Source organism: Anas acuta, chromosome 2 (genome assembly GCF_963932015.1).
Source record: "Anas acuta chromosome 2, bAnaAcu1.1, whole genome shotgun sequence".
NCBI lineage: Eukaryota > Metazoa > Chordata > Aves > Anseriformes > Anatidae > Anas > Anas acuta.
In genome coordinates, this window is record NC_088980.1 from 108,025,745 (window position 1) to 108,048,774 (window position 23,030).

At 36.5% G+C, this 23,030-nt stretch overlaps 1 protein-coding gene across 13 annotated transcripts in view; it reads left to right on the plus strand.

Annotated features, from left to right (window-relative positions):
* The window catches only part of PTPRM (protein tyrosine phosphatase receptor type M), a 468,093-nt gene that overhangs the window by 358,555 nt on the left and 86,508 nt on the right, over positions 1–23,030 (plus strand). For 5 of the 13 annotated variants that reach the window (XM_068671589.1, XM_068671591.1, XM_068671596.1 and 2 more), the window contains 5 exons: positions 9,719–9,870; positions 12,396–12,470; positions 12,696–12,722; positions 16,909–16,920; positions 17,679–17,866. In XM_068671589.1, the coding sequence (XP_068527690.1) occupies positions 9,719–9,870; positions 12,396–12,470; positions 12,696–12,722; positions 16,909–16,920; positions 17,679–17,866 (454 nt within the window). The remainder of the gene's footprint in view (positions 1–9,718; positions 9,871–12,395; positions 12,471–12,695; positions 12,723–16,908; positions 16,921–17,678; positions 17,867–23,030) is intronic. The other 8 variants (XM_068671590.1, XM_068671594.1, XM_068671602.1 and 5 more) reach the window with 3 other exon arrangements.

Consider the following 23,030-nt stretch of genomic DNA (forward strand, 5'->3'; position numbering starts at 1 on the left):
AATCAAAATGTAATTTACCTTTTTGCATGGAAAAGGGTCACATTCTCATGATACAGTTGAATATGAATAAAAGTGGTTCTTTTATGCAAAAACTTTATGGATAAATATATTTCCACAAGCTTTGCTCCTTAAATTAAAAAGGTGGTTTAGTTCACACATAAAAAAATCATAATAAATAACTAAATATATACATAAATAAATATATATATAAATAAATATCTGAATAAACAGCTAAATAAGTAAATTAAATATTCAAAAAGTATCTTTAATTGTTTGACTGTATGTAGTTTTGTTACAATTACCATGTATTGATTATGGCTGTACAACTCATATGTAGAACATTTCCGAAGGGGCACAGTCTAGGATAGTGTTCAGATCTGTAATCCCTTACATCCCCATGGTTTCCTTTTATGAAAAAAAAAAAAAAAGACTATTACTAGAACATTTAATGGGAATAATAGGATAATTTGCATCAGAAGGGACCTTTAAAGATCATCTTTTCTACTTCCATGCTCAAAGCAGATTTAAGCTAAATCAAATTGCTCACAACGTTGTCTAGCAGGGTTTCAAGTATCTCCAAAGATAGGGATCCCACATCCTGTCTGAGCACCTGCTCCAATGCTCGACTACCTCAGTGGTAACAAAATTTTACTGATATCTAGTGGGAATTTCCCAAGTTGCGATGTGTGTCTAGTGTATCTTGTCTTTTCATGACATGTGTAGTGTCGAGCTCTGTCTCCTCTGTACTCTCCAATTAGGTAGTTTAAAACAGCAGTAAGATCTCCTGTAAGCTCTCTCTTCTCCAGGCAGAAAGAGAATGGATTCAATTCCCTGCTCAGCCAGGTAGTGTTTAAAAGCTTATCTCCTTTTCTGTCACAGAGTCCTAATCCCCATGGTTCTTAAGAAGAGGGAGAACTCTCTAAAACCTTCAAAAATATGCTGCTTTGAAGAGAGTAGTATGAGATTGACTGGACCAGAGAGTATGACTGGTTTCGTGAACAGGACAGTCAGCTGAAAGAGAGACCTGGGTAGTGGTCTATTCCTACAACAAAACCTGTGGTGATATTTTTAGTACAGTGCACTTGTTTCACCCCTCATCTGCTTACCATGATTTGGCTGCTCCCAGATGCTCTAGGTCTCTGCCTTCCTCACCATCTGTGTATTTTTCTTACACATTTTTACAGTTCTGGAGGACCTATCAGTCCATTAAGCATCGTATTCACGAGCTTCTTGATTAATTAGGGGATAGTAGGAATCAAAACACAAATCTAAAATTCATATTTCAAAGTAGTCACATTTTGAAACAAACCTGAAAATTTGTGGCTTTTCATTTTTCCTCTTAGTTCAGTTAAGTAGCATAAGATTTTGTTGCCTGATTTATTATTTATAATAATCAAAGTCATGTTCAGAATTAGATAATGATCAATTCTGAAAAATGTCACTCCTCTCATCTCATTGCTCTTCTATTTTCCTGTTTGGGTAGTTGGTAGTTGGGTTTTATTGTTTGTTTGTTTGTTTGTTTGTTAAAGTCTGTGGGTAGATTTCTCTGAAGACCAAGACCAGTGACTAACCTGTGCCAGAACCAGTGCAGCCAGGAGTTTTCTAAACACAATTCTCCCAAAGCTTCTCAAAATCTTTATACTGCTGTAGCCCAGAGCCTTTCCTGAATAACCTGACAATCATACTAAAATTAATTGAGGTCTTCTTAGGTGGACAAACTAGAACTAAGCTGTAACCATAAAACTAATTTTTACTGTGAGTTAGGACAAGAATCATCCAATTTCAAATAGAAGTTGTTGCATCAATCTGATATACCATATAGCTACTTTTTTTATTATTTTTATTTTCACTAAGTGTTGGTCAGTCACCAGTGTTCCCTCTGAGCCACTGCATCAGCAAAGAGAATCTGTCAGTGTGACGTCTCTGTGACCTGAAGTGTTACTGGGTTTAATTCTATAACCTTCACTTGCAGAAACTCTGATAACCTGATGCAGAAGTTCGTGCAAAGCAGAAGAATCAAATAAGCACAGTTTTTAATGATGTCACTACAAGTGAACCTCAAAGCATGTGCTGAATACCAGAACTAAGGGAAGAATATTTAGCAGAAAGAGTAGATGATCTCGCTGTGTACCTGTGGCTGAAGCTGCCCTGTATTTTTCCATCAGCTTTTCCTTCTCTTTTCACATTCCCCTCCATGTTTTCTTTTTCTCTTTTCTGATCCACACTGTCTTTAAGTCATGGCACATTTACCTGTGACATACCACTGTTATTTTGCAATGAGATGTAGCTAAATATTTTTTCTTCAAGCTTTGTCATCACTTAATGCTAATGAACCAGTCCACTTGCAACAAGAATGTGCAGAATGACCATTAAAGCTCTGATACGCTATGAGAAAAAACAAAAAAAAAGAAAAAAAAGAAAAAAAAAAGAATTAAAACTTTCTGTGTATGCTCATATAAAACAAAACCATTTTCCCTAACTTCCAACTTCACTAAAAAGTTTGTACTCTTTTTGCACTCAAGTCTTTTAACTCTGTAAGATAAATGACTCCCCCGACCTTTTACTCACTGTCCTTTCTCCTCCCTCTCTAGCCAGTTCTGTCAGTACTGGGAGGCTTTTTTGTCTCCCAATACTAATTTTGATGTTATTTAAAGTACTTTTATGTCACTGCAGCAAAATGAAAGCCACAGTGAATGAAAGGGGGAAAAATGAAACACTATGGTATCAGGTACACTGTTTTCCAAATTCTAGAAATATCACAGATTTTTTTTAAAAAATCATTCATTTTTCTTTATCAGAGAAGGCAAGAGCAAGTAGAAGTGAAATGAATAATGTTACCACTTGATCTTACACAGGAAATTGATAACAAAAACAAAGAGAAAGCACCTAAAAGACATTGTAATAAGCCACCTGTTTGTTAAGTCAGGCAAAAGGACATGTGCACCCTGGGCTATTGTCAAATATTCACAATCTGTGCTACAATCTTCCATACTGTTGCATCTTTGCTTTCTTGTGACGCCAATGCAAAATATATGTTGGATTGCTTAGGGTAAAGGATAATTTTATAACCTAATACTAGGAGAACCTCAGCAAGGAACAACACTATGCAGCAGGATCCTGCCTATCTTTTTTTCAGTTTAATTTTCTTGAGAAATACTTTCCCTGTGGTTGTTCCCTAGAAATGCTAGTTCCCTGAAGTGGGGACATCTTGTAAAGCATTTTATTAACTGTTCTCTAGTTCTTGCTGCAAAATTTAGTGCCTTTATAAATACTTCCCCTAACTTTATTTCCTGTCTGATAGAGTGTACACAGTGTAATGGCACTGTGAAATTGCATTTCTGAGCATTCTACATTTCAGTATAAAGCATTTAAATGTGAAATTTAACAACAGAAGTTTGCTATGAGCAGAACTTCACTATCACTGATGCCATGCTATTTCTATTTTGCATCCTCACTTGATTTCAATAGCTTGATATTTATGTCTCCACCTATACAGGGGAGATGGAAGGGGGTCCGTTCAGACTGTTGGTGTTTTGATAAGAACTGTAAAGCAGAATAGAAGTACTTATTGCTTCCAATGAAAGTGGTTGAATATGGCCTAAAAAAAAAATTTACCATTTTGGTTGAATTGGATTAGATACTCAGGTTTCTAAAACTTGTTTTCTGAGAGGATCTGATAACAATAAGAAGTAACATGAAGAATACAGATGAGGAGTTGGAGACTTGAGGTATGTCCTAAAAGGATATCTTAAATGTAGAAAGCAGCATTTTTAATTTCCTAATATAGATTAGAACTATACACAGTGTTACAAAATGTGTCTTGTTGAAAAACAGAAGCAATAGGCTAAATATGAACTCAATTTTACAGACGTAATTCGCATAAATTTTTGTGATGTATGTTTTTGTGTCTGCCTTAGAGAACATCTTTCCTGAAGACGGGAAACAATCACAGTTACTGACAAGGGTTCTTTTATTGTCGAAGGGAAAAAAAAGTGCAACAGAAAAAGAAGTGCAACAAAATATATAAAAATCTATTAAAATACAATAAACAAGAATTAAGTCAGTTACTTTCCCTGAATTTCTTATATGCTATTTGTGGAGAGCTTTTATTGGAAGATATTTTCAGACTGGGTGTCCCTGAATCAGTGATGCTCTTTAGATGATTTCAAATTAAAACATTTTTTCCCAAAATAATTGTGAGTCTTCTTTCAGCGTATCACAAACAGCCAAAATAGATGGGCAAATTTCAGTTCTGCTTAGGATAACATAAGTAGCCTAAACAGTGTAAAAAGGTGAGGCATTCTAAGTGTTAGGAAGGCAAATAAAGTATTTACATTGTTTTTTGCATAGTCTCCTCAAGGAATTGCCTTGAGATTGGCAAAACAAGGAGTTTTTTGCCAATCAAAAGCAAATTCGAAGCAATATTGCATTGAATTTTGGATAAAAGTCCACCAGACTTAACATCACATCTGTGTCAGTGGCCAGTAAAAAATCATTAGAAACATGTATGAACAGAGCAATTATAAAGTAATGCATTCTCTGTCCTCAGGCCTTAATAAATTTTTCTTTAAAAAAAAAAAAAAATAGTTTTGCTATCTCCAGAGTACTGTGCTGATGTGTTTCATAATTACTTTTTTTTTTTTTGTGCGTGGAAGTATTTACTTTTGTATTTCAAAAAAAAATAACATCTGTATACCTTCCTTTTATGGTTCTTATATTGTCAAGAAATAGTGTTTAGGTTTTCATTGCATACTTTCTCCATGGTTTTCATGTTTTTTTAGACTTTTATTGTATTCCTAGTTGAACTACCTCTATTTTAAAATGAAGACTCCTTATCTATACAAGGACTACCATTCTTCTGGTAGGATCTATTCCTTTGATCTTCCTATCAGCTCTGTCTATATTTGCTAGTTCAAGAAAATCTTTTTTTTTGGATAGGCACATGCAGAACTGCAGGCAGTTCCGTTTCTTTATTCCTTTGCTTGAACGAAAGAAGACATACTGATATAAAAATGGGGGCACCACTCAGTCTGAAATTGGAAAGAAGGAAGTGTGTGTTTTGCTTGATTCAAATAAATATGTTTTTCTCACTTGTCCTAAATTAAGATGGAAGGCTCATTTCTCTCAGAGCTTGAGCTGGTTCTGGTTATCAGCCCCAGTCACACATGCACACACTTTTTTTTTCCATTTCTTCTTTTTATTGTTCTTATGTTTATCTAACTATGACAGTGGCCAATTGTGTTGCATGCTTTGTGCTTAGTGCTTTATAAACACAGACAAAAGGCAATCTACGTACCAAAGAGATTTTTATTTAAGTCAAGGCAAAAGAGAGAAAATGGATACAGGTAAATAGATGGAAAATGAACCCAACAGAGTTCTGATAATGTAGCAGCAGTTATTTTAGGGGAGGCATTACAGAGAAGGAGGACTTTGAGAGAGGTGTAGGGACAGACTTGTAGAGGTTTAACAGGGAGACCTCAACAGAAAGGGATGGTACAGGGGAAGATGGAGCATTTGAGAATTTCACAGTGGCTGTTAAAATAGGGACAGATTGTGACAAAGCCTTTAGCTTATTATTCTCCCAGGCTGATTTTATTGTTACAGAACAGAACAAATGATACCTAAAATCTCACACAAGGTATTCCTGGGAGCCTGCATGGTTGTTTGTGTTGTTACCACCATACCGGTTTAAAAAGGGTCACTTATTTCTTGTGCCTTAAAAAATACCACCAGTTCCTAGCTAATCTTCAAATTGTTCTGAGTATCAGGTTCCTCTTTTATCGAGACTGTTATAGGATATTCTTTTTCTTCATATAGTGATTATAACACTATTTGTGTGAAAACCTAATCATTTTTCGTTTCCTTCTATAGAGAATTTTGTACTAGGTAATCATCATGGGAGCTTCCATCTGTTTTGCTTTTCCCTTTGGTTGTAACACTCTCTTCCTTTAAGAAGGAGGGAACATCAGAGGGTAGCTATGGAGTATCTTTTCCATGAGCCAAGATGATCAAATATTTAAGTCTTTTTTTTCCTTTGCCCCCCCCCAAAAAAAAAAAAATATATATATATATGCATATATATATGTATATTTCAGATCTAAGAGTGAGAATGGAGATGATAATATGAAGTACCATGATTTTATGTATTTCTGACATTTTGTATAGCTATATAGCTAGAGCTTCCCAGGGATCAAGAGATCCAAGGAATGGATGAGTTGCAGATTGTAGCACTAAGCAATACTGGAAAATTGCAGATGTAAAAAAATGTTACATTCAGCTAAAGTTTACTTGAGTAAGTCCAGTGGGTATTTCTGTTCACAGTGCAAAAGTCTGGCTGGTGTCTCTCTCTTCCTATAGCAGTTGTTTCAGATCTGAACTTTTCCCACAAGACCTATTTCCTGAATTAGATTCAGATTCAGAAGTACTATACAGTTGTTACTGCCATAAAAACAACCTGCTATAGCTTGATTATGGGACCAAAACCAAAAATGAAGGAAATGAGAAAATGTCTGTAATTTCTTAACAAAAATTATCTGATATTGTGAAATCTGAGCCTCATGTTGTTGGTGTAATAAGCAAGAACTCTGGGTTTCCTTGGGAAAGATACAATTGTTACTGTAAAACAAAGGATGATGCCTGTAACAGCAGGTTCTTGAGATGTGTACCCTACAGAACATGTAATTTTTTGGAATCACACTGAGTGGCTGGTGTAATGTATTTCACCATATTGTGAATTTTCAGATAGGGATCGGTATCACTATAAGGATACCCAGGACAATTGTCCTAGTAACTTTTCTTTAAAAAAAAATCTTAAGGAAGAGTTGTTCCCTGTTCAGTAGTACATTGTTCACATGCAAGAAATTTTGGAGGAAATGCTGGGCTTCTGAACTTGATAACAAGTATGTTTTGTGAATAGAGATATCACTCACAGGTTCACTGATGGACAAAGAAAGGTCATTATACACTGCATTTTGTTTTCTAGATACTGCGTAGTATCTAGATAGCAAATCAGGTTGGTAACTGGTTAAAGAGAACCTGATGACTTTGGTTTTGTTGCTGAATAATCCTAAGTGTTTTACTATGATCTTCACAGCCATGAAATACAGTATGTGGCTTACGCGTGAAGTTTCAGTGACCATACTGTGTATGTTAGCCACAGCTGGCCACTGTTCAGGTTTTGGATTCACAACCCAGCTGATGGACTTCCATTAAGTTGTTCATGCATTAGGAGATACGTCTCAAAATAGACTCAACTCAGATTCTACTGTATTGCTTATTCATTATGATTAGAAATGAAGGAGGGGCAGATGGAGGACACAAAACCACAAGATAGTACTTGAGTGACATTTTACTGTCTCTGATAAGCAAGAGCTCAGACTACGTTATCTAGTGGTCCTTCAGAGTTTATGAATTGTGAAGTAATAAGGAACTAATTTTGCTGTCAGTGTAAACTAGTATAGATCAGAAAGGTACTTTTAATTTTCTTCCATTTAAACTCATTAAATTAAATTAAAATTCAGAAATTAAACCTTTGTTTAGCACAAGTCATTTTTTTCTGTCTACCACTGATATTCCAAATGAGACAATCGTGAGTTAAACTTCACCTACAGGAAGGATGTGAATTGTTATCATTTATTATCTTGACAACAGCCGTACTCTTCCTTAGCTGGACTTTGGGATTATCATTAGTGAATTTTGAAATCCCTAATAATGAGCATTGAGGTTTTGTCGCACATCTAAATGTTTAGTGTAGGATTGAGTCTCACAAGTGGCTGCCATTCGACTGACCATAAGAGCACTCCAGCTCTCCTTTTCAACATCAGTCACAGTCTAAAGTGTGTTCATGGTGGCTCAAGCTAATGCAGGTGACTTCTAGGCTGGGATTAGCAAAACCACTACTTATTATTGTAGTTACTATAATAGTTTTTTAAGGTAGAATACTTTAATCACTTTCAGTCATGGATGCTTGCCCTGATGAATGGAGTTGTAATCCAGCAGCATATTGAGGACCAGATGTGACCCTTAATACTTTCGTGTGCAATTACCTAATACTTTTGTATGCAATGACCCTGCGCTTGTAATTACTACTATTAAGAGGGAGACTTTAGTTTCAAAGTCTTTTAGCTATGGACTAAGATACTGTTGAGCTTGGTACTTTATAGGTACAGAACACAACTGTGGCTCCTGCCCCAAAAGCTTATTATCCAGGTGTGAGGTGAGAGATAGCAGCTAGACAGATGGAGAGCATAGGAAGACTGTGATGCAATATTGATCTGCATCGCAGGTGGTATTATATCAGTACTTTGGCAAGTTTGGCAAGTACTTAAGCAGGTTTGAAGCAGAATAGTGAGCTTTCTGTAGGGATGTTTATAGAAAGCTTTTCCCATGTAGTACTACTGTCAACATGAGAGGAAACACACATGCTTGTTTGTAAATCTAGTGGAGGCTGGTATATTTTTTTTGTGTGGTGGAAATAGTTTTTTCATATTGAATAAGAGCTAACAAAGAGAAGGGCTTTGAGAGTACAGTTGGTTATGCTTGGTGCAGTAGACCTCAAGAACTGGAAGGAAACATGGACAAGATAATGAGTGTCTGGTAGCTTTGGTTGAAGATATTTAAAAGACTTTTCCAGCAGATGGATATGAGCTAGTTCATTATGTTTTTGACAGAGAAAAAGTTACTGAACTAAGATATAAGAAAATCAAAGTCTCTGGAGCAGTCGTTTCTGTGAAAAATCCATACTTTGAAGATGCTATACAGAAGGAATTCGGAAGACTGTACTGAAGTCTGTAGGCAAGGACTTGGAGAAAAGCTTGGTCTGAAACAGAGTCACAAGCCAGGGAAACAAGCCAAATGGATATAAGATCCATCATCAGGATCACAGATGTCCCACAGGATTTGATGGACGAATCAGGAGTGCTGTCTCAGACCTGTTATTGTGTGATGGTATTTAAGCACAATTAGATCTGGGGGAGGCTGGGTGAGATTTTAGTTTAGATAGGTTTTTAACAGACAGATCTGGAAAAGAGAAGTATATATGTCTAAAGCACTTCTGTAGTTTAATGACTCCCTATGATTTTATCAGAATCAAGATCTTATCTCTGACAGATCATTCCTGCTCAGAAGCAGCTAACTCTTGTTCCTAATCCCACTGAAATCAAGACAAGAGTGACAGAAAATCGTCTTTAGAAATGCAAGTCGGTTTGAAATGTCACTTGCTTGCGCGAAGTATGTAAGGGATCAAACATAGAGTATGATGTACAGCAGTTAGCTGTATTACGTGTTGTCTCAGTGAAACAGCTCCAGGTGTTGCCACGCATGTGAAGTGGAAATTGTTACTGAATTGTCAGTCCCAGTGAGATCTTGTCTCCTATCATTTTTATTTATGTATTTAAACAGATGTAGTCACTGATACAGTAGCTCACAGCACCTTTGTATCTGAGTATTACACTTTAATTCAATGGTGCTCACCAAGGATTAAGGTGCTGTTCGCCGTAAGTCAGGGCATTGGCAACTAGCCCTAGACTGTCGGATGCTATTTAAAAATGCAAGTGTGAAATCAATTATGTTTTCAGAAAACTAGGAATAATTGCAAATATGTTAATAATATGCTTACAAGCTATAATACTGGTCTAAACAACATGAAGACTGTGTTTGCTCACTGGATTTTGTTGTGTGTTTGTTTTTTTTTTCTTTTTCTCAACATTCATTTCTTAAGAAAATTGGCTAAAAAGCGGAAAGAGACATTGAGTAGTACACGGCAGGAAATGACAGTGATGGTGAATTCAATGGATAAAAGCTACACTGAGCAAGGCACCAACTGTGATGAAGCTTTCTCTTTCATGGACACGCACAATCTAAATGGGAGATGTAAGTCTTTTCTTTTCTTTTCTTTTCTTTTTTTTTTTTTTTTGAAGGTGGAAGAAAGGTGCAAATGGTTTTTAAAATATTCCTCATTACTCAGTCATGGAAAATCCATGGAACCCAGACTCTCCCACTGTGCAACACATTACAGTGTGTATTCGAATGAGCAAGACAGTCAGATATCAAGAATAGACTTCTTTAAAAATAATAAGGATAATTGAGCTTTTTTTTTTTGTCCATCCTTTTCTTCTGCAGAAGAGCAAAGACATTACTGAAACAGCTGTAGTTTTACCTTTCTCCAATTTCTATTATGTTAAAAATGTTATATCCCTCATGCTATCCCATGTCCTTCAAATGCTTTCCCTGCTCAATTTTTTTTTTTTTAGGCAAAATTTATTTTTGAGTGTCATAACTTAATAATGGTGATCCAATTGTCTTATTATTTCCAGTTCTAGATGATGCTTTTTCTGTTGCTTGTGCAAAGGAAGAACTCAGCTGAATTATCTGCAATTTCATAAGAGATTGTTGAAAATTCTGAGTCTTCTTGGATCTACCCTGAAAATAAATAGAATTTGGGATATTTTTTTTTCTGTATTAGAATTTTAGTCAAGGACTTAACACCTGTCTGGAGGTTAGCAATGACCAAAGGCAAGGACTGCAGTAGTTTTTAGAGCTGTTAAAAAGAGTAGAAAAAGAATGACTACATTCACAAAACATTTTATTTTTTGTAGCACAAAACATTCTATTTTTTCTTGTGTACTGGTGGTTTTTAACATCTTCAGAATTTATCAAAGATTGAATTTTGTTTCAAGTACTGACAGTATGTGAGGCCCAACTCCCACTCCTTAATAATAAGCTTAAGAACTTATCTTTGACGAGTTTAGTTGTACAAACACTCCATGAGGCTTATACAGTGAGACTTCTCTCAGCAGCATTAGGCTCAGAATTTGCAATGTTAATCTGCATTTGTGTTACTTTTGAAATTGCTCAGAAAATATCTTTCAAAATCTGACTTGCCATTCTGGTGAGAATATTCCATTGCAGTTAATGGGATCTCTTGTGAAGAGATCAAGAGGTTTGACTTCATTTTCTGTCCTCACGGTGTAGTCTTCCAATGGTGTTATTGAATGGTCACAATAACCGAAGAAGCTTCAATGAGTTCTTGTGACTACATGCTCTCTTCATGTAAACAAACTTAAATCAATTTGACATTCTTGGCTTGTCAAATATTTTACACCAATTGAGGGCTAGAACCTCTAATTCAGACTTTCCGTAGCAAATGTGGTCAACAGAAGAACCGGTTTGACAGTCTTTAGGAAAAATTTGTGCATAAGGCCTTGTTATCAAGAGACTTAAGGGATCCCTACTTCCTATAAAAGTTTATTAACCTGGCTGCATTCTGTATCTAGACAGTTTTATTATCTGCAGCAACCCTGACATCAGCTAGTCTCTACATCCACACCCAAAAGGGATAGCATGCTGTCCTTTCCATCCAGTGACTCAGGAGACATAATAAAAGGAAAGCAGTCACAGATACATTCACTTTTGGAATAAATGATACCATCTGGCATCATTTAAACCAGTTTCCATATAACTCCATCTTAATAAGGGGTGGCCGTAGAAGATCAACAGCAAAAAAAGCAGATTAAAGCTAGCAGGAGTAATCTCACTGCTTCTCTTCCAGCAGATTCTGTCTTCCTTAATTCTGCTTGTTTCCCAAATTCCTGTTAGTCTGCTTATAGGTATCCAGAATAAACTTGCATTCATTGATCTGTGTAAATATCATCAAGCAAACCTACCACAACTAAGGTTGAGTTTGAAAAAGCTTTGCTTAAAAGCCTTTAATGAGTTTTTGGGTGAACATCTCACCCAAAGATAAGGTTAATTCTCTCCTGTTAAATGTATCTGTGCTTACAATAGTAATTCATGTGATCTATGTATACCAGGGAATTAACTGAATTTAATTTGTTTCATTGTGTTTTGCTTTTATAAATGATTAAATCATTAAATACCAAGCCAGCATTGGTGTATGTATCACAGCCTGAAAACCATTGTTAAACAAAGAGTGATATTCAGGGCATAATAGTATCTGTGTACACATTATCCACCTGTCTGAACAAATTGAAAAACAATAGAGGAAAAAAGAACTACAGTAGAATATTTACATACAGTATTTATTGTATTATTAGGTAAACTTAGTAATGATCAAAGCTTCTGTCAAAAGCACCTGTTGTCACCATGATGTCTTTATTAAAGCACCAGTGTTCAGTCTAATCTTGTGATTCGAGAAGTGTATTTGTCATCCTAGATCAAAATGCTTTATCCAACGACATTTCTTTTTAGGGAATTGATCAAATTCAATGAGCCATTTTATTCACTAGACATACCTGCTTTTCCCTAGGTCCTGATTCCAGTGCAACAAACATAACAGTATAGACCCTAAACCAAGTCGATCACACATGCCGTGTCACTCAGCTTAAACAGCCACATATCACTTTGCTGTCTCTAACTCGCTCTGTTTCTTTTTTCAGCTGTATCTTCACCATCTTCATTTACAATGAAAACTAACACATTGAGCACAACGGTGCCTAACTCTTATTACCCAGGTAACCAATTTTTTTTCTTGGTTTCAACTCTGTGGAGACTTTTTCATAACAAAAGCATATGTAATTACGTTATTATACTCCTTTCCATGGAAATTTAATAAATATTACATGTAACCAGTTGCTTACAGTAGCTTTCTGAAAGAAAACTCAGGAACATTTATCAATCATTTACTGTTCTCTCTCTTTTTACCTTTTCTGCATTGACCTGCTTATGATGTATGACAGATCCATTTGTGCCAACTGCAATTTTAGGTGAGAACATTTCCCTTTATCAAAGTTTATTGCTGAAGTAATTTAGAAAGTCACAGTTCTCGGGATACAGACAATAGTACTCAAAAAGCTGTAGTTTTATGCTCCAGGGAGGGATGGTAGGCTTGTCTACACTGAGAGTACTAAAGACGGTTATCAGGCTTGATTTCTACTGTCATAGTGCAAGTCAGGGGAGAAAAAAGAGAAATAATTTTAACAAGTGGATTTGCGAGGAAATGTTTATGCATGTATTTGGAGTGACACAAAAGAATTTGATTATCGCAGCAATTGAAATACTTTCCCTCATTTTTTTTTCCATTTTTTTTCTCAGAACTGAAGATGTAACTTCTTAAAAATAACATTTGGTTTCATAATTAGACTATTCATGATATAGAAAATGAGACAAAACACAGTTTTGGCCATCCCACCAGCTATCATTTCTTCTCACAATGCCACAGTTTGTGACATGATTGTCAAAGAGAAGTTTCAGAGGAGAAATGGTATTTTGAACAGCAAAATGATAGCATGGCACTTACAGTAACGCAGTTTATTATGTATTAGGTGTCACAGGAATGAAATGAAATAGTAGAACTATAGGTTAAAAACATACACTTAAAGTATACAGCATTTCCACTGGGAATTTAAAAAAACCTGGTGTTGCCCAATATCAGAAAGAAAGGGGTTGCTGCATAGTAATAAAACTGTAAACATGAAGCACTATTGCATTTTCAGTGCTTAAGTAATCGACTTGTATTTATTTACGCTTCCCATACTACCTTTAAACAGATTAGCGAGATATTTTAAAGTAATAAAGCAAAATACAGCGATGTGTTGTAGCAAGAATTCAAACTCCAGTGTTAAACCTCTCCTATTTACTCTGTTTACTATGATTGATGTTTTTACAAGTATTTTTCCCTCTTCTCTTCCTTCAAATTACTGAAAAATATAAAACTAATAACTAACTCTAAACTAATTCTTTTCTTTAAACCACAAGTAAAACAGGCTTAAGTAAAAGTAGAGTGAAGCATATAAGAGGTAGAAGTTTAGGAAGATGATTTTTGAAAACTTGTTATTGTAAAAGCAGATTTAGCAAAGTGCATTTCAGTGTTTTAACTTTGAGAAGGAACCTGTGCATTTTTATACATTATGTAAATCTGGGAGAAGGTAATGGTAGTGACTGTAACAATGTAATAATCTGCATGCAAATGAAATTTGCAGTGCCTTTTAACTGCCTGAGATGTTAGATATTTTTGTGTGCTTTAGCATTCATTCAACGCTTCATCCAGTAGATGTTCTGACCTTGTGGGTGGGCAGGGGAAAAAGTACTATTATCAGGAGAAAAACTTCGAGATTTCTTATCTGGATTATTACATTTTTCTCTGATAGTGTTTTTTTGTTTTGTTTTGTTGATTTTTTTTTGGTTGGTTGGTTGGTTTAGTTTTGGTTTTCAATTCTTTGCCCTGTAGTAATTATAGTAAAAATATTTGTTAGCTTTTTTTCCACAAGAAATAATCTCTAAGCAAGCAGTTCAGATAGCAGACAAACACACACTGAAAAAATGCTTATATATGTTTTTACTTCTACTAAATTTGTAAAATCTTGATTTAGCTTGATATATATTTTATGGTCTAATACAGAAGCCTGCACTCAGAAAACCTTCCAGTTATTTCATTGTAGAAAATTAATATTTTTGTTACCTTACATGTTAAAAGCTTAGTACCCTTTTATGAGTGATGTCCTATTCATGCAGGGTTTGTCACCCCAAAGGTGTTTATAACTGCATTGGGATACTGTTTTATCTTAGGTAAATCAAATTAGGTATTGTTGAGTCAGTTGAGGAGTATGGCTATTAACAAAAGTGCTCAGTTTCTACTGCAGTTAATACCTGCTCTTGCTGTTTTTTTAGGCTGCAGGGTCCAGCATGTGATTAGAATTAAATAAACTTTTCAATGCGACCTCCTTGGAAGGGTACAGGTCTGGTGAATGGCTGAATTCAGTTTTCAAAGCTAGAAACTGCTAGAAAGTCCACAACACGTTTACCATTTCCAAGTTTCTGTATAGCAAGATCTTTGGACTATTCGTGCATATTATAAACTTCACCAATTAAAAAAAAAATTTAAAAAAGTATTAATAATTAATGGTAAACTCTTTAACTGGTGCAGAATGCAACAATCTTACTTCTCAGTTTCAGATATAAGGAAAATTTCATATGCTTGAGGAAAAACTTTCATGCTTTTACTAATAACCTAAGTGAAAGTTTGAGATGTCAAAAAAAGCATTACATAACAACCATTAAATTTGTAGTTGATGTAGGTCATAAGCATAGGTCATGTTTGTCAAGTACCAGTCATATGTATTTCTAAAAATGGAGAAATAAGAGTGGCATCTCAGAGAACAGGGCTGAGTTTGCCTTCAATGCCCTACGTTCATACAACTGATAATAAAATATAAGTTGTTTTGAAAGTTGTACAAGTGTTGTACGACTGTATGGGAATCAGTAAGTAGAAAGCAGAAGAACTGCAATTGTAGGAATATTTAAGATGGAGACTCTTCCCATTCCATACGAGCACTGCATCTGGAAGAGCTCACCATTTGAAAAAGAGTGGAAATGCTGAAAAGCTGATGCTACAGTGCTCAAAAGCAATCCAAAAAACTATGGATTCATAATGTACCATAAAAAAAAAAAAAAAAAAAAGGCATAAAAGCACTTAAAACAACTTAAAAGATCACTCCCAAAGAAAATAAATAGAATTAATGCAGCTATAAGAGATAAAGAAGTGGAGAGAGGAACATAAACAAATCTAAACAAAGGAGCTCATGGGAAAGAAATTTGTAAGGATTAAACCGCTGCTTTCATAGGACAAGACCAGGCTGTCTGGTAACTTTGTGTTCATCATAGTTACTAACAGATGGTGTTAGAGCTTCTCTAGTTTGGGAGGAAAAAAATAAAAAAAAAGGCAAACTAACTTTCTAACCTGCTTCTAAAATAGAAATAAGCCACTCAAAAATCATGATCAGCTTATCAACTTCCTACACTCTTTTTGTCTTTTGTGTCTTAGCCACCTTGTAGTTTTCAGGTGCCATTTCAACAGCAACATACTGTACCTACACTTGTATACCACGTTCCATGCCATGCATCCCAAGGTGCTTTGCAGTACGATTTTATCACACATTAGACAAAAGTTGTCAAATTTTATGACTAAATGATGAATCTGTTTTCCTCTGGATTGAATCAGGTTAGCAAACAAGCAGGAAAAGTAGTGAAATATGCATACTCGTACCCATAAATTGTTCTCTATTATTTTTGGTTTAGATTTAAATGCACAGTTCACACTGACTGCATGTTTACTGAGGACCAGATTTCATACATCTTGGTATCAGTATCAATTGACAGACCCTGAAATCATTCTTGAAATATGAGCTTTGTGGCGTTAACATCTATTTCCAGTTGTATAACTAAAACCAGAATCTCACCTTGAATGAGATTTGGTAGTATTTTTTGTTATGCATAAGAGAATCTGGGATCTTTTCATACAGAAAATCTGAGGAAGTTTCTGTTATAATTTATTTAACTTACAAATGTGAACATATTTTTAGTGCTTCCTTTTCATATGTTATTTTTTTCTTTTTTTTTTTTTTTAATAAATATATTCTTTTTGCAAACCCCTTGTTACAGTTAGAATGCTACCATTGAGGAGTAGTTTGGCAAAGTCAAAGCACTACATTTACAATTTCAGTTAAAAATCAAAAACTCTTTGAGATATGCAAAACTATTATTTGGGAAAAAGAAAAAGTATTTTTGATGATAATTTGACCTCAGAATTTGGGTTGTTTTTTTTTTCTCTTGTCAAGTCTGAACTAATCTTAAGAACTCCATCTAAATAGGAAGAAATTGATACTGCTTCCTTAGGTAGAGTGCACTTTCACATCTGTCCATTTATTGCTAAGTATAAGTTTTGATCTCAGTTACATCTGTGTGAATTGACTCATGGTAAGATACCTTGGTATCAGTACGGTTGATTTATACAGTGAAACGGAGATCAAAATCTGATTCATTTAGGAAATCACACTGTAAAGACTAAATTACAAACATAAAATTACCTGTAATTATTAATGTAGTACTGTTGCTTATGCCCTGTTTCCTTTTTCTCCTCCTCTTTTTTTCTCCTGATATGTATCTTCTTAAAAGTGCCAATCAATGGTAAGTTGCCCACTTGCCCCACGGAAGAGATGTGGAGGGTTGGGAGAGTACGTGTCTCATAAAAATTTTAACCAACCCACTGGGTTCTCTTGTTTGTTGGCCTGCATGTCAGTTGGCATATAACATCTCATGCCTAATGTGATGGCTCATGATATACCGTGGTCCTAAAGCATGTTCAACAGCCAGTCAAGACATTTTCCCTGATACGATGATCCTTTGCATTTGTCCTCTTGTAGTTTGTCTCCAAATGTTGTATCAGATCTACATTTCCATTGCAGTCCTAGCTTGATGAAACCATAAGCCATTTTGTGCATCTTTTTATTTTGCTCACTCCAAACATTTGCTCTAAATTTGCAGTGTAAAATATTGCAGTTAACTAATCTAAGACTACAAGTCCTCTTTTGTTCTGTAGGACTTGTTGAAGTTTCAGAGTGAAACTTCTATGCAGCTTAGAACCAAATGCCTAATCTAAAACTCATTTATGATCAGCTAGCATTATTTAAAGCAATATTATAGTTCGGACTGCTCTGCAATGCTTCCATTGTAGAACCATGGAATTTGCCTCATTCCAATCAGTCTTGCAATTTCCCTGTGTAAACTGTTCCATGGATTTACTGTTCTTCTGGCATTTAGCCTTCACAGACAGAAGCAATGTTGATGGTATCAGATTTCTGCCATTTCTCTAGAAATCTGTGTAATTTGTATTTTTGTTAATAAGTTAAAATGAGCCAGTACATTATGAGATACTCTTTTCCTAGATGAAACCCATACGATGGTCAGTGACACAAGCAGCCTGGTTCAGTCCCATACGTACAAGAAGCGGGATCCTGTGGATGTTCCCTACCAGACCGGACAGCTTCATCCAGCCATCCGTGTAGCTGACTTGCTACAGCACATCACCCAAATGAAGTGTGCAGAAGGCTATGGATTTAAAGAGGAGTATGAAGTAAGTGTCAGGTCTAATGATCTGATTATTATGTCTTCTGCACTGTCGGCTTTATCTGTCTGGTACCTGTACCACTGAACAGGTGAGAAATAATTACTCAACCCAGAACAGGAGAACAGGAGAAATAATTACTCAATCCGGTAAGCCAGCTGCTGTGAGAGGGAAGATATTGAATGGAAAGAATCACATCTAAAGTGAGCAAAGTTTCTGATAGAAACAAGGCAGGGTGATGAGTGAGAAGTAAAACATTTCCTGGAAATCTCTGCCTAATTCTAATTGCCTAAAGGTGTATATTGAAAAAGCAGGCCTACTAGTTTTCTCCTGGAACTTGCCATACGTTTTCTTCTGCTACTGTCTAATCAGAGTTGCTCTGTGATAGTTCAGATATCGAGTTTCACAAGCAGTATTTCTCACAGTATGTAAGAATGTACATGATATAATGTACATGATGTACACGATGAATGGTATTCATCATGATGAGGAAGTATACAAATATTCAGAGAATATTCACAGGTGCTATAACATGTATTCTGTGCTTCTGAGCTGCCTGAACCTTTTCTCACTGTCTGGAGAGCCAGACAGTGAGATCTGGTTCTCCAGATCTCTTTTTCTATTTTTTTGTTTGTTTTGTTTTGTTTTTTTTCTTTTGTTTTGTTTTGTTGATTCAGCTCCTGTTTCTTCATTTCATGCTACAGAATCTGTTCCTCCCTGTTACTATTTATGTTTTAAATGTCATGACCACTACATCCTGGCAAAGACTGCAGGAATACATCATTGCACTACAGATCCAGTCTTACTTGTGAGATGAGTCAGTTTGTATAGGAAAAAGGCAAAACACAAGCAGACCTTGCTGTAATGCCCCAAATTTTTGGTAATATACCTGCCTTCAAAAGTTTAGTTATGTTGAAGAGTTTCAAGAGCATACCACTCCTCATCCAAATCACATTTCTGATTGGGTAGATAATGACAGGACAAGGGGGAATGGTCTTAAAGAGAACAGATTTAGATTAGGCATTACAAAGAAATTCTTCACTCAGAGGCTGGCAAGGCACTGGCACAGGTTGCCCAGAGAAGCTGTGCATGCCCCATCCCTGGAGGTGTTCAAGGCCGGGTTGGATGGGGCCATGGCCTGCCTGATCTAGTGGGTGGCATCCCTGCCCATGGCAGGGTGTTGGAACTAGGTGATCATTAAGGTTCTTTCCAACCCAAGCCATTCTGTGATCCTGTGATTTCAGCCTGGGTTCCTTGTGTAATGTGAGTGTGGTTTTGAGACCCTTTGAAATCTACCAGGTCTGTTATTTTAATTGCTAGGGCATAAAAATGAATGTAATTTGTCCACTCTTCTCTGTATTTTAGCTCAGAGCTTAAGGAAGTTATCCATATAAATGGTTCCTATATGCACAAATAGGATATAATGGTTATAACGAGTACAGTTTCCCCCAAGATTAGAGTTCAGTAGATTCGAACCCAAAAACCAAGTAACATAAAAATATTATTTCACAGAGGAAAAATACATAAGATTGATCCACAGGGTTGGACTACATATCATGAAAATTGTCATAGGAGTGTGTGAGAATTTATGAAATAATTTTTGATTGCTCAGGTACAAAGTTGCAATGCATAACAACCTAGAGAGTCTGATCTGTAGGCATATTTGAAGCTGTCACCTCGAAACAGTCTGATAACTTTTAATATTTTATATGGACTGTGATCCAAAATGATGCCACAAGTCTGGAAAATAATTATAATTGTTCCCTGTGCTGTCGTTCAGGAAATGAATAGTGATAACCAGCAGCCCACCCCCCTGTTCCCAGGGACGGGTTACACCTGACAGAGGCTGCATCTATCTCTATGTAGTAGTGTTCATTTGTCTATGGAGAGACCTGTCCAAACTGCACTGCATCTCCAACCCAGTACCCAGTCCTAAATTTTCTTACCTTGGAATCTAGGATGTGAGAAATCAGAGGAACAGGTGTAAATGGCTCTTGCTGTGATGTGACTATGGCATAGCCAGCAAGAAGCATAGTGATACAGATGCGATTTTAACTCTGTCTTCTCAAAGGAGAAGCCAGGAAAAAAGATGCCTTCTCATTCTTTCATCTGATAGAAAGAGAAGGGAGGAGGACAACCAGCAGAAGTCATTTAAATTACTTCCACCCTGCAAGCAACGTTTCCTCTTTTGGGCAGGCACAGATATGCACTGCCCTAGAGACTCAAGATACCATGCTGAAGTTTTGAAGGCAGGAGCTCATGTATTCACTTCATGAGTCCTTCAAGATGAAGTCATTATTAATACATTGCTGAGTTTTTACAAGCATGCCTATTGCTTCCTCTTTGCAAGAAATGTTTTTTGGGGGGAGTTTGTTGTGCTTTGTCATGGCAACTTCATGTTATAAAAACTGCTTAAATATGTAATCGTTTAAATTGATGTTTATAGTATTATACTTTCTAAGCCCATGCTTCAGGCCCTTTCCAAAGTCACTTATGACAATTTTTTTCCTCTCAAATGTAGAAAACAATTAATTCCCAGAAGGAGCTAATCACTTGTCAACTTTCATTTGTGCTGCTGACTTAAACAAGTTTGTTCCTTTGAGTTTTTTATGACACTGTTATTTAAAAATGATAGAATTGAAAACTCTTGTATTTGGAAGAGATTTGCTCATCAGCCAAAGCCTTTTATATCAGCATTAAGCCTAGAGGAAAGCTACAATTAATTTCTTTAAAAAAGAAGACTGTAAAATGGAATTTATAATGCAACCAATGACATGGCTTTTTAAACGAGTGGATCAAATGATGCTGCAGAGAAACAGTTTCCAGGAAAATCACTTAATTTTGAGCTTATCAAGCTGAGGAATGGCATCCCATTACAGACAGTAGGTATAGTCATGACTAATGACGATAGCTTCAATACATTAGGGTGCAGTGTGTTAGTAAAGGAAGGGGGTCTTAAAATATTGTAGCTGCATTTGAAAAAGTCCACTTTGTATAGGGAAATCATTTATAATCAATGTGAACCATAACAAGCTGTATATTTGAGGTTTTTCTCTGCTGGACTACTGCAGTACTGCTTTTTTTTTCTCCATATGCAGTAGAAAACTGCCCAGTATGTTCTTGCACTGCTACGTTTGAGAATCTCTGTTTTTGCTGCTGTCAGACTGATACTGTCCTCTTTACAAGGTTGAACTAGTCAACAGAAGGACTTTTTCCATATAAATTATCAGAAGGATAACTGTCCAGGTGAAAAGGAAGAAACAGTTTGGCAGGGGATTTGTTTTGAATGAAGTCTCATAGATGATTTTTGCTCTAACAAGACGGCAGGATTATATAGTCTCAGCAGGGAAAGGGTTTGAATCGGGAGAAATTCACACAGGATTCACTCTGAAAATAAATCTGTTGAACTGATCAGAAAGTGAAGTAGCACACTACCCACTAGCAGCACTTCAGAGGAGTGAAAGGATACGGTGAACTCAGTGTCATGCATAGTTATAAGCGCTTTAAAATAAAACTTCATAATTAGGACCACGGTTCACAATAATTAGGGCAACAGTTCACCATCTAAGCACATCTATGTAGTTTCAAGTCCTGTTAGCTTCATACATGAGTTTTCAGAGTAACATAACAGACACAAAGGAAAAGGGTTGGAAATTCATCTTTAGGCGATGGCAGGCTGGTACTTAATCAGTCGCTGCTCGACTCTGCACTATGATTGCCCACTTGAGATGCAGAGTGCCCTTAGGTCCCAGTGTACAGAGAGGCTCGAGAGAACACAGCGCTTGGCAGAACGATGCCCTTTTGTTCTCCTTCTGGAAGGAGCTGAGACACTTTGGCTCTCAGCAGTGAAGAGGTTGTGCCTGAATATTAGCAGGGAAGCATCCCACAGCCCGGTCCTGCTCCTGCTGTGGCATTGTGGAGATTCCTGTTCCCTAGAGCAGGATCAGGCCCCAGACCTTGGCTGCAGTGGTGCAGCTTTGGATTTTGTGTCCAGCTGTTTCTGTAGAGCAAGAGCAAATACAGGCATGTCCTCAGCAGCACACCACTAACAAGTACACCACTCATTTTCCCATGTGTTTCTCGGGTGTGGAAGTAGCACGAACACTTTTCTGTCAGCTGTGGACTCAAATGCAGGCCTTCATTTATGGCCTGGTGGAGTGTGAATGATTGAAAGGGATTGCACAGAAATCCTTAAACTCTGGGAAATTTCCACACAGCTAGTCTACAGTAGATCTTTAAAATCCTTTCTATCCCCTGCCAGACCCTTTAGAAAGGAAAGGTTTGGGCTTAGCTCCAGCAGTGTTAGATTGACAGAGTATCGTTGTCCTGATTTCAATGCCTCCCCCCACTAACTGTGCATTATTTTAGCTGCTCCCTACTTCTAGAGCATGAAGGCTTTTACTCATCATGGAGAAGACACTTTCCTTATCTCCTTTCTGCATTACAGAAACAAAACAAATAGGAAAGGAGGATGAAAGTGGTCTCTACAGTTGATTGCTTTTTCGTCCTTACACCTGCCGCCTTTTTGGACTTTGTATTTTCACAGGGCTTTACACTGTATCCTTTCAGAAAGATAGCTATCTGTCAGAAGGCCTTAAACACATTGCTGCAAGAAGTGAATTCAACTCCTTCCTAAGCAGTTGGAGTAGGCTACTGCAGACCAGAAGGGCTTAGCACACGGCTAGGGTAGAAATAGAGACATTCATCAAACCTATTGTTTTAAATAAGATTTATTTTAAAACCTATTTCTGGATCTTTCAATCAGCAAAAAAATATTGTGCCTATTCAGTGTAAATTGGTTCTTTGCCAAATTAAGCTCTGTTGACATAAGACAGTCTCAAATCGATTTCGGAGTGTCCACACAAGAGCCTGGACTGGTTTAGCTGAATTGATTTAAAAACACACCTTTAATTAAACCAGTGCAACTTTGTGTAGATAAAGCCTTGCAAAATCAATTCCACATTATGTTCCATGACAGGGACTTCTGAGCTCCCATTACTTCAAAAACAGAGGTTCCTTTGAAAAGCCAGGATTTGCAAAGGGTATCCTTCTCAGATCAGCCTTGCTTACTGTCACTAACAGCAGTGTGTCGATAACAGAGTTTAAAGAAGGCTCCTTCGTGTAGCTTTAACCTGAAAGCCTTTCCCCCCACTGTCTCTTCTCCTTCCTTCTC